Source organism: Centrocercus urophasianus, unplaced genomic scaffold (assembly GCF_019232065.1).
Source record: "Centrocercus urophasianus isolate 14NV4802_14NV808 unplaced genomic scaffold, USGS_Curo_1.0 seq_24, whole genome shotgun sequence".
Taxonomy (NCBI): domain Eukaryota; kingdom Metazoa; phylum Chordata; class Aves; order Galliformes; family Phasianidae; genus Centrocercus; species Centrocercus urophasianus.
The window spans coordinates 7,949,284-7,961,482 of NW_024884800.1; the positions used below are offsets into that span (position 1 = coordinate 7,949,284).

Here is a 12,199-nt window from a genome sequence, read left to right on the forward strand (position 1 = left end):
CTAGCAGTTAAATCTTGTGAAATTGAAGGTAAATTGTAATTTCTGTGGAGCAGAGGCAGTGAGGAGAATTAAGCAGAATTATGTTCTTTTGGACCATGAAAAATGGTACTTCTGTTTTCTATTCTTGAGCAGTACAATAAAAAGGCAAAGTTGTTAAAACATCATTAAATTTTCTTAGCAGAGAAAGTTAAGTTTATTTTTTTTGTAGCATGCTTCATATAAACATAATTTTAATTAATATTTAAAGTTAAAAATGTTTCTGTCTTTTTATAAATATGCTTACAAGATTTTCTTTTTAGAAGGGTTCAATATGATAAATACTATATATTTGTTAAAATACCATATTGCTGATTTCTGAAAAGACATTCTGTCAGGAAAGTTAGTCACATAGTTGTGTCTTCAGGGAGATTTCATGTCTGTTCTGAATTTTCTAATACTGACAAAACAACGATATAACACTGAAGTAGATACTGCCCAAATAGTGTGCTTTACGACATAGAATATCTTACATACATTCTTCCTTTAAAATACACTTACAGCATTTGAAATTATCAAGAATGAAACTACTGAAAGAAAATGAAAACTTCATTAAAAATTGGCACACAAAAAGAAAACCTCATGCATGTAAATATTCATTAATCATCTCAAAACATGAACATGCTTGTATTAGTGGTATAGACCGTTGCACAGTGCATGTGATTTTCTACTGTACATGACAAAGCTGGTAATCTTCAGCTGAGATCAAGGATCATCATATCAATATGATATAAAAACTTCATTTTGTAAGTTATATTCAGTGAATGCAATTATATGATATATATATATATATTTTTTAATTTAGTGCATGGTGATTAGTCCATGAATAGCCAAGTAAGTTTAACATAATGCTAACAGATGGTTAGTGGGCAAAGACAAATCCACCAATAACCTGACACACTGGTTGGAATTAAAATATCACATACAGATGCACTGTGAAAGTGATTGGAAATTATATTAGTATTGTTTTGGCAAATGAGATTTTCCAGTTGGCACGTACATAAGAAAACAAAGATATTTTAGCCCTACTAGTTCTTGTACAATCCGGTTGAAAATACTGCTAAAAATGGATATTTTTTCTCCTTACTGTGGAATAGCAAAGACATTCTGTGCTTCTCTTTGATTTATTACATGATTATTTTGAAGTTAATTTAGTGATCTAACTTCTGAATCTAGAAATGAAGTTTCTTCTACGGAGAATATTCTGTTGCCAAATACATTTGATGTCCATTTGATTTCCTTCTGTACAGTTTTGTTTTGAAGGTATTTCTCTTTTATTCATTTTTGTTTACTTAAAATACAAAATCTCTTTTTATAAACATTAGCATTACCACTAACATAAAAAAGAAAAAGGTTTATGAACTCTTATACATCCATTCATCACCTTACTACTGCATTTTATAAATAACAGATAAATTTCTGTAACAAACCTGAACCACTTAAACATATCATCTGATTTTTATGCATTAGGCATTAAAAAATAATTCACTTTTTCAAAATTATCTGGATTTTGCAGTGCAGGAAGACTCCAGTCTTGTGCTCTAATAACGTTATGGCCCCAATATAATTATTCTCTATGATGAAGGACTGTTACGATGTTTATGGGCTGTCCTGCCTTCTAGAAATGTTTCTTCTCTAGCTCAGTTTTCATGAAACCCCACTCACGGATTGGTTTCACAGTGTGTATGGACATCATGGCAACTTCACAACAACAACACACGCTCCAGCCCTTCCAATATTGACAGGAACTTCCTTAAAAACAAAAAGAAAGTGAAAAAGGACAAAGCACTTTTAGTAGACTTTTATGGACAGGCTAGATAAGTTACTTATAGATTAAAAGGAAAGCAATATGTTTATTCACACTAATGTACCACTCGAAAAACAGATTTAATTAGAGCTGTGAAAACAGTCTGAGGTTTTTTTTAAAGTGTTTTGCAGCTGCTGAGGACTATTGGGGAGTAGGTTGGGGGTGTTGCTTTTAGTTATTGTAAAAAACTTGCATATCCTTTTATCCAAAACCATGGACTGTGTAGCTAAAAAAGAATCTTGACAGTTTTAATGCTTTCTTATGGTCTCAATGTTGATGGTGTTTAATGTGAAAAGTTGAAAGTGCCCTCCAGTAGAGGGCATTGCCAACAAGGGCATTGCAGCTCTAATGATGTTTGGTAAAGAAGCACTCCCAGTTAAATAAATACTTTTAATTAGCATTATTTCATCTTAACATATATCATTTTTCACAAAACCCTTTTGCAATGTAATCGTTTTCGCTTTTCCTATTCAGATAGGTCTTGCTATTTTTAATTACCTCTGTCCACTCGTTATTTTGAGCATCGTAAGACTCCACAGTATCCAGGTATGTGTGGCCATCATAGCCACCAACAGCATAAAGTCTGTCCCCCAGAGGGCAAATTCCAACAGCATCCCGGGGTACGCTCAACGGAGCCACTGTTGTCCAAGTGTCTGTTTTAGGGTCATACCTGAAATGTTTTATGATCAAAATTAGAAAAATACGTTGTAAAATTACATTGATATTCCAGATTTTAAAAGCTGATGCTTACTTCTTTTCCCCTATACTGGAGTTTAGCTTATGTTATGAACTACCGTAAAGAATCATGAGGAATAAGATTGAATTCTTTATTTAGCCACTAGAGGGATCTTCAAGCCCTTATTTTCACTTTGTGTGATAAAGTATACATTTCTATCAGATTAACAATCAGTGTGTTTTGAACATAGGTGAAGCCTGAGGGAATGATACCATGGCAGCAATTGAGTCAGAAAAGTTCGTTTCAGAGCATTTTTTTCTTCCACCATAAAGATTTATGTTTTCTGTTTCTTCTCAGTGACATTTCCAGAAACGTTTCACCACAAAATAATCTCACAAAGTTAATTATGTAACTCATGATCTTAAGCAAAGTTTGTATCTCATATAGTTTTTATCACGTTGGTCAACATGAGCCAAACTGTTGGAGGAAGAGACAATTGAAAAGTTTTTTTCCTGATTTTTTTAACTTAAAACTTTTTAAGTTTTGTTCCTATAGTAAATGAGAGATGTAGCCCAAAGCTGAATTTTGGCACCTGAGAAATACAAATCCCCATGTTAAGTTCATCGTATTGTTGAGTTGTCTTAACCTCGGTCAGTTCCAGTAGACGTGAGAACAAGTTGAAATTTTCACGTGGCAGCTGTTTTGTTAGCACAAAATCATTGCAAATCAGTTCTTATGCTCAAAAATATTATTCTACAAAGCATAATATGTTATACAAAGGTAATGTTCCAATTCTGAAGAGATTTCCCTTGCTGCATTTTTATATTTTCTGAAGTGTTTAGAAAAGAAAAATGTCCTTACCTTTCTACACAGTCGGAAAGTCGAGAGCAGTGGTTGGAAGCAGGTGCATCGTGACCTCCCACAGCATATAAAAACCCATTGTATGTTGCAACACCTACACCGCCTCTTCTCTTGGACATTGAAGCACATAGGCTCCACTTGTTTGTATGTGGATCAAAACATTCCATTGATTTTAAGCAGGAGCTCCCATCTCGTCCACCAACTGCATACAGTCTGGGATAATTACCCACAGGAAGACAAACAATTTCAGTCCTTTTAATAAGAATATTATATTAACTTTATTCAGACCATTTTAAAATTCCCAGTATGCCTTATATTTGCTCTCTGGCCACTTTGCTCTGGAACTTTCTCTGCACAATGGGTTTTTCATGCTGTATTTTCTTCATTTTATAATGTAGCTTCAAGCAGTCACGTAAGAAAATTAAAAGTCTGTATCATCTCTAAATGTTAAGCAATAGGTGAAATTTATGAGAAGCACTACTAATGTTTGTAACACAGTTGGAGTATTTTCTTTGTCAGTCTTATGAAATATTTGACATTAAGCAATTTTCCTATACCATTAATACGTAATGAAAACTTCAATGCTATCATTATGTTTCAAAAACTTATGACAAATGTTTATTAAGTATATTTTCCTCAGTGTTTGTATTTAAGAAAATCTTTAGGACAGAATTTACCTTACTGATAGGTCTTCTCATCTTTTCTGCATTAAAGGCACTTAGCAAACTACTGGAGATTCAAACTAGCTCTTGTTGAAACAAAATATGACAACTTATAAAGGGGAACAGTGGAAATCCTCATTAAGAAGCAGTTTGTGTCTCTTTGTCAATCAATTTTATGAAGTCTGAATCTCTTTTGTATTTCTAGCTAGCTTTGGTGCTGCTAGACTGTGGTAGTATACATAGTGGATGTCAACTGTGCCAGGCTGTTCAGATCCTTTTCCCACTCTGGCCATTACTTACTGCTATGAAATGAAGGGTTTTTTAGTGCAATTAATTAGAGACCTAGCGAGCACCTCAGCTTGTCCAGAGCGAGTCACCCAAATCCAGTTAGCTGAATTTTGCTTAAGATGTGCTTGTCTTTCTCCAGTGACTGGGATAAGTTTTACACTGCTCTGATGTAGGATTTCAAAAGAACAATCTTGACTTCTAGAGCAATACAAAAATTTTAGTTCTATCTTCTAATGTTTGTGAGTCGAACACAGGCTTGAGTCCTGTTGTGCAGTTTTTTGCTTGGCCCATAAAAAGACTTGAGAATGGGATTTTTTTTCTTTTCATACCTTACTCTTAGATACAGTCTACTTGTTTACACAGCTTTCACAGAGAGAGGAAATCTCTGACTTTGCAAGCAGATTGTTCTTTTTCCCTAGCATACCCGGAATCATCTAAAGATCTTTAAAAATCTCGTCTCATTCCCTGAGGAGAAATCACATATTCCTTTATTGACTGATGTTTTCAGTAGACCTTTTATTGTTCAGAAGTGTTGCCCCACTGGAAGTATGTGTTTTCTGGTAGGATTAAATAGAAGAAAATACAGCATGCCTTAGGGAAACAGAAAGAGGAGAAGCATTTTGCTCGGCTGGACTGCAGCAGTAGCACTGAATGATGGACGTTTGAGTTTGGCTTCCTCTGCTATGCCAGTGATTACATCACTGAGCTAACAGACGTGATTTAAGCCAGGCAGGAGACAGGGTATATCGAGAGTGATTGAGAACAGAGTCGGGATTGGGCTGGATTTCCTCTCTGACAAAGTTGTTTCCTGCACATCCCTGTGAAAGGCACCCACAGGAATTTCTAGCTTATGCTGAGAGCATTTCCTTTGGGATAGCACAGGGACTTGGACAGACAGTTGTACTGCTCTCAGATTTTTTAATAAATGTTTAAAATCTTGTCATGTTCTATTGCAGAGGCTTGGTTGTTGTATATGAAGAAGATTTATGTTTGCAAATATCTGACATCTTCATTTTTACTCTATATCCTTCTCTTTCATAAATCACTGGAGTTTAAGAAGTGAGCAGGAAAGCCATTGATAAGGTTTCAGGATAAAAACAAATTTCTGCATGCAGCTTTTCTGGGCCCCGACAAACTCTGCACTAAGAGGCTGTCTACCTCAGATTGAAATAAAAGGGAGTATTCGCTCAAGCTACACTTCTCAGTGTAACCTGATGTTTTCTACCAGGTTTTCCTATTCTACTAGGCTTTCCTGTTTCTTTGCTGAAGAGGGGGAAGTTATTTCAAATGGTGCTCGTTAGATACACTGATTTCAAAATGCAAACATAAATTTGGATTTTTTTTAAGGTATTTGATCAGTAGTCCAGGTAAAATTTTGATTTTCAAATTGCCTTAACTTGAAAAGTGTTTAAAACATGTCTGCTATTTAGAAAACAGTTTACTACATAATAGAGGAAAAGCTTTTCTTTCTTATTTTTGTGCATTACATTTTCTCTTTGTTTTCTTGTGGTGATTTATTATATATATTTTTATATATTATATATATATATATTTATTTATGTAAGATTGAAAATATAAGAAACTGCATTTCAATGGAAGGAAGTAAATGAAAAAGCAGAGAGTTTTTCCTGCTGACATACTTGCTATTTAATGCTGCAACCCCTACAGTGCTTCGGGGGGTGGACATGCTAGCAACATAATTCCATTGCCGGGCTTGAGGGTCCCATCTTTCTACAGTGTTCAGGTAACTCCAGCCATCATGGCCACCAACAGCATACATTGGTCCTTCCAGCATTGCTACTCCTTGAAGAATAGGGGACAGGGACAGATTAGGGACAGATTACTGTATCTAATAATTTCGGTGACTTATAAAGTATTAACTTCTCGCTTTAATTGCTTGTATACAGATAAGCAATTTCAGCTGGTATTAAGCTAACTAAAAGCTGGCTTGTCATTAAGAAGAATAAACAAAGATAAACAAAATATTTTGTACAACAGTATCTTTCAAAATAAGCATTATCTTTTGCCTAAAGATCAGAAGAAAGCTGCTTTAGTTTTGATGTTCTCTTGGAATTTTTCTCCCAGTTCTGTTGACCTTGTTCTGAATCAAATCTGCACCCCCTACATGAGAAACAATGCTCTTCTTTCAAAACAAAACAAAGCAAAAAGAAAACAAAAACCTTGAGCCAATGAAAAAATTGCCCAGAGCAGCCAACTACCTGTCCCTTCTTCTGAGCCAGCTGAAGCTCTGTAGTCCCACCAGCATGAAGCCAAACTGGATGGCAGCTGGCTGGCCTCACTGCCTGTACTGTACTGTTCTGGTGCCTGGTGAGTGGAAATAAGAGCTGGCTTGTATGTGCTGTCCTTGAGGCACAGGAGAGTGAACTTGGCTGTCTGTTCAAAGCTCTCTGTGAACACATCCTGTGTTATTTACCATCCTCAGCAAGAGGTGCCTCTCCCCTTTGGGAAGCTGCGCCTGTCACTGATCTTTGCTCCCTTTTAGGTAAGGCAAGATGTTGGAATTTGGCTGCTTAAAAGTTTTCTAAATCCATCTTTTCAGGTCTAAATATACATGGCCTAATTTTTTTTTTTCCAAATGTACTTTCCACAAAATCACATTGAAACTAATGGGACCTGTAAGCGTAAGGCAGCTTTGCAAATTGGGCTGATACACAGACAGAAGCCTGACTCTGGGCACTCAAGACTTCACTACTGCAACTTATTTGTTGGCTAGAACCATAGCATAGCGACTTCATTCTGTGTTGCCTTCTTGTCCTTTACTTCTTACTATTATTTGTTTTTCAGAAGCCATATTCCCTCCCGCAGTCTCAATGTTAAACTTATTTTTTATTGTTGCAGAAGAGTATTCTAGATTTTTTATTAACTCACTGTGAATACTAGGATTACTGGGCAGTAAAGGCCATAGGTGTCAGACTGTAGCTGTGCACTATGGAACTTGTAATTTCAACATTGAAATTAGTGAAGTTGTACTAATTTTGTAACAGCAATGTTTTCTTCAACACTGGTAACTCTCTGATCTGATTTTCAGAGGTGTTTGGTAGCAATGAGCTTAAGTCATTATTTTCAAAAGCTGAAAATCATGTTGTTTCTGTATTGGAAACATACACCTTGGCGGCTGTATTGGATGAAAAGTTGATTATTCTCCCTACTGCTTGTATTCTGGAGTTTTATAAAAGCAAAATTAACCCTGGAAGACCACTATAATTTAGGCAAATACTAATAGATATCACTTTCATAAAATTATGGCAATGGGCAAATTTGTCTTTGAAAAATATCTTCTGCAAATATTGCTGCATTTTAGTAAAGGCTTAAAAAAATTGTCAGTCAGAATGAATCTGTTTGTGATCCAAAGTATTTTCAAATGCAGCATCTCTTACCTAGGCCGTGTCTGTGCGTTGACATAGGAGGCATTATAGTCCAGACTTTGGTGATAGGGTTGAAACATTCAACAATGTTGGAGGTTTTCAGACCATCTCTTCCTCCCACAATGTAGAGTTTGTTGTCAATTACTGCAACTCCAAACTGTAATCGTCTGCCGTTCATGGTACCAATTTGTAACCAGCTATTAGTCCTAAGGTCATACTTTTCAATTGTAGTGGTGCCTATTAGAAACCATAATATGATGCAATATGAGACAGCCTTGAACTGCTCGCTGTGCAGCAGTCAGGAGTTGGTCCATTTTGTACATTATTAAATTTTAAGAGACTGAAATTCTGTACTTTGACCTTTGCTACATCTTTCTGAGAGCTTCAGTTACAAGAGTAAACAGTGGGACAGCTGTATTAATTGCATGCATATATAATTATCAAATAGATAGGAATAAAACATTGATAGGAAGGTGCAGAATTACAGCTTTTTTTTAGTACTGAACAATTGTAGATAAGTTAAATCTGTCACTCAGTTAAATAGTATTAGGGTAGTTGGTTTATTTGTTCTTAATTCTTTGTGAGCATGATACCTCACAACTATATACTTGTTAACCATGTTTTTGCCTAAATTAGTACTGCCCCCTAAAACTAAAAGTGCATCTATAAATCTGTCTGCATTGGTTTCCTTGGTGCAGTGGAGGCAGGCAGAAGGCTGAAGTCTGAGTGCACGTCTGCCTTCCACGGGCAGCTTCTGTGAGGTTCACCTGTGCAGCCTTGCAGTAACTGATTGTTTGCTGTAACCTGTAAGTTGCCTTTTCGGTTTTTTCAGGTCACTGAACTTCTGGTCATGGTTTTACTGAAACTATTCATAAGGCCCTAATTCCCTGCCATTCAAAACTGACTCTTTTCCATCTGCTGGCTCCTGTCAGTCACACTCAGCTGCTGTAATTGCCCCCATGAGAGCTGATTTAGCACAAAGGGAAAACGGCTGAGCAGTGCTGAGGCAGGAAGAGGCAGTTGCCAGTTGCACAAGCAGCACGCTCTGGAGCTCAACTTCAGCTCAACTGAAGGCAACCAGATGAGAAAAACAGAGCTGATTTCCTGTCTGCTCCTTGACTGAGATTTGTAATGAGAGAACTTGTATGTTGAGGATAACAATAGGCAGTTCATGGATAAATGGTTTGTGACTGCAAAACAAGCATGCACTAATGCAGAAAAGATAGTTTGCTTTAGAGATGTTTTCTTCAGTAAAACCTGCTGAAGTTCAGCTGCTATACTCAACAAATATAGTGAAACAAGAGCTTATGTGATACATTTGTTGCCTTCTGTGTGCCTTTCCAGATACACAGATCAGGGAAGAAGCTACCTGATCCATCTGCTATAAAAGAAATTTAATTCTGAGCAACTCTCAGAGCAAACTTTGCTTGCTCTTCTTTGCTTTGATTCTGTCTCATTTATTTTATGCTAATATGTGAGTGCCCCAAAGTTCTCAGCTTCAAAAAGAAGTATCTCACATTCTTAAAAAAAAAAAAAAAAAAAAAAAAAAGGAAAAATGTATTAAGGTGTACAGTGTGTTCATACCCTGTAGCTGTAATTTTTACTGAGGCTTGAAAGTAGGCTTCACAAGTTTAGGCACATTTACATTTTTTTTTAAATACTAGTCTGAAAGTGGCTCTTTGATCTTCTCTTGATCATTTGAAGTTGAGATTTGACTTCATATACCACCTGAGATAAGCACAAAGCCAAACCTGGCACTCTCTGAGTTCTTGTTTTCTTTATCACAGAAAGCACATTCTAGCCAGAGGTTCAGTTTTCCCCTTCTCAGAGATGTTCTTCCAGTGTCTCACAGTCTCTTAGGTTCTGTTTCCTTTATCTTACAGTCCAGCTCAGGCTGAAGGTATGAGTCAGAGATATAGAGAACAGCAGGGAGGAGAGGAAGTGCTGTTCTTCTAACCATCAAAAGGCAAAAGTTCAAAGAGCTGGCTTTACTCCAAGGTAATAAGTAGAAAAGGCACCAACAGGATATGAAGATGTTGACTGAAATAGCCCATTCCTTGTATAATCTTTACTGAAAAAAACCTATTATAAAATTTTATTCCAATTTTTAATAGTTCAAGGGTAATTTTGAGTTCTTGGTTATTTTATGTCATTCATAAATAACAAGTATTGCTAATTAAATTTCACTAGTCGTTATTGCTTCACTTCCTTTTTCTAAATTGTCCCGAGAACGAATGTTTCGTGTTACAATCACAATGAACACACAGTTTGCATTGGATTTGATTGCAGAGGGTAGTAAGGTAGCACTGCATAGGAAATGTTAGTCATCAGCAACTTTTTCCAAACCATGAAATGGATTAACTGCTCTGTGATTCTGTTAATGGTGAATTTGCACAGCTAAAGGTAATGCCGATCAGCAAGTCACTAGACTTTAAACTAATAACAGTTCTTTTGGCACTGAGCAGAAGAGTCCTGTAGAAAGTAGTTTAATATACTTCCTACTAAATGGAATAGTGTAATTTGTAAAGCTGTAAAACGGTTGCAGTTGTGAAAATCAAATCATAAAAACTGGAATATATCTATAGCATTTAGCTTTCAGCTACAAAACTGAAGAAAATTCTATATGTGATCCTGAAAAAACAGCAGGGTTCTAAAATAACGTTAAATATTTCTTGAAATATTTTGAATGTTAATTTTTTTCTGGTTTGTAAAATCAAATTTTGCACAAATTCTTGCAAAATTTTGGATGTTAAGATCACTATTTGAATCTTGTCTGAACTTACGGCTGTATGTATATTATTTAGAAACAGGGTGCTTGCAAGAAGGAAGAATATCTAACATATGGGATTGACTTCTGCAATTTTTCCCTCCTTTTCCATCTTTAAATTGCTGTTTGTCTAACAAACTTTTCAATAACTGTCATGTATTCTCTGCGTGTCTGTAATACAATTACTCAGTACAAATAAATATTTCAGCTTACCTTTAGTGGCATCCATACCTCCTACAGCATAAAGTGCACCCACTGTAGACTTCCTAGGCTTTGTTCGAGGGCTCTGCATCATAGACCGTCTTTCTGGTAGGAGATGGTACTTCATAGCCTCCATGAGAAGTTTCTGGCATTCTAGGTCGTCTGCAAACATTGGACTATTTTCTAGATCGGCTAGCAACTAAGAAATGAAAAGTGATGATCTTATGTGTATCTACATCATTAAAAGTTGGATGCACTTCAGTAAGTAAAGTCTATGTAGCTACAAAGAAAGTGCTATCTGGGAAAGAAATGTACTTTTGAGATACCACGAGACTGATAATGTTTATAAAGATAATTGTAAGCACAATCATTGGATTTACTTTTTTTTTTTCTATCTTACATTCTTACTATTACAAATAATAATCATACCTATTATGGAGTTAACAAAAAAAACCACAAAAACTTCCACATCAGGAAACAACAAATCAGAAGCAGCAAGCAGTACTTCTCTACAGGTGTTGTTTTGTTTTCAGTTTACGGTTAAGGCCCCTGTTAGCCCTTCATTTCCATACCTGAGGGGGAAGTAGAGGCAGTCTGATATAAGATAGAAGCATCCCCAGATCTTGTTGCCGGTTTTGCAAATCATGTCTCACCCACATCATTAATGCCTGGAATATAACCTCCTCATCTGGAACATTGATGTCATCGCTAGACAGGAGTTTTGCAATCTCATTAGCAGGGAGTAAAAGAAATTCCTGGTTTTTAATAACTTCTGTGAAATGTTCCTAAAAGGAAAGAATAGATTTCAATGCACTCATGATTTTCACACCTTGAATTAACCTTTTCTTAGGTAATATAGTCTTTGCATATACTGTAGTTCTGTTTTGTTCTAGGATGTAGGGAAATATAATAGATACTCTATAAGTCAAGGAACCCCCTTCTACCATTTGAGGGAGACTGGTGTCTCTTTGAAGCTTTGCTCTCATAGAGCTGAGGACCAATGATCAACTTCACCACTACCATGCTTATGGCTGCAGTTGGCAGGATTCCTGTTGGTATGGATTTGCTACTGGCAGTTTTCACCATCAGTGTGGTCTTAACACTGCATCTTAATAGAGACACAATTTGAAGATATATGGTGTATGTTATGAATGGTAGGTGGGTATTCAAATTAAGTGTATAATTTGCATTAAAAGTGGACTTCCAAGCTTTAAACTCTTCCAATTTGCAGTTCTTTGCCGTGTCTGGTGCTGACTGTATGTCTCTACTCTGCAGTAGAAAATGGAGGGAAATTAAACTCACTTTTCTGACAGTACTTCAGGGGCAAATGCAAACTGGGCAAATCTTGAGAAAGTGGTCTAATACCATAATCTAGCGTTACGATAAAACAACCAACTCCAGACGTGATCACAAATATGAAATCGTTTGAACCTTTCAAAGAATTATTTTCCATAAAAGTATTACATTGTACAGGCCAGTACAAGAATACTAGAATTGATATTGAGATATTTTATG

General features: G+C 36.1%; 1 protein-coding gene across 2 annotated transcripts in view; it reads right to left on the reverse strand.

Moving 5' to 3' along the window:
• Positions 1-265: 265 nt before the first annotated feature.
• Positions 266-12,199, reverse strand: part of KLHL4 (kelch like family member 4) — a 67,711-nt gene continuing 55,777 nt past the window's right edge. For both annotated transcript variants that reach the window (XM_042824969.1, XM_042824968.1), the window contains 7 exons: positions 11,257-11,469; positions 10,697-10,883; positions 7,729-7,953; positions 5,971-6,133; positions 3,381-3,593; positions 2,342-2,513; positions 266-1,788 (listed from right to left, as the gene is read on the reverse strand). In XM_042824969.1, coding sequence (XP_042680903.1) covers positions 1,729-1,788; positions 2,342-2,513; positions 3,381-3,593; positions 5,971-6,133; positions 7,729-7,953; positions 10,697-10,883; positions 11,257-11,469 — 1,233 coding nt within the window. In that variant the 3' untranslated portion in view covers positions 266-1,728. The remainder of the gene's footprint in view (positions 1,789-2,341; positions 2,514-3,380; positions 3,594-5,970; positions 6,134-7,728; positions 7,954-10,696; positions 10,884-11,256; positions 11,470-12,199) is intronic.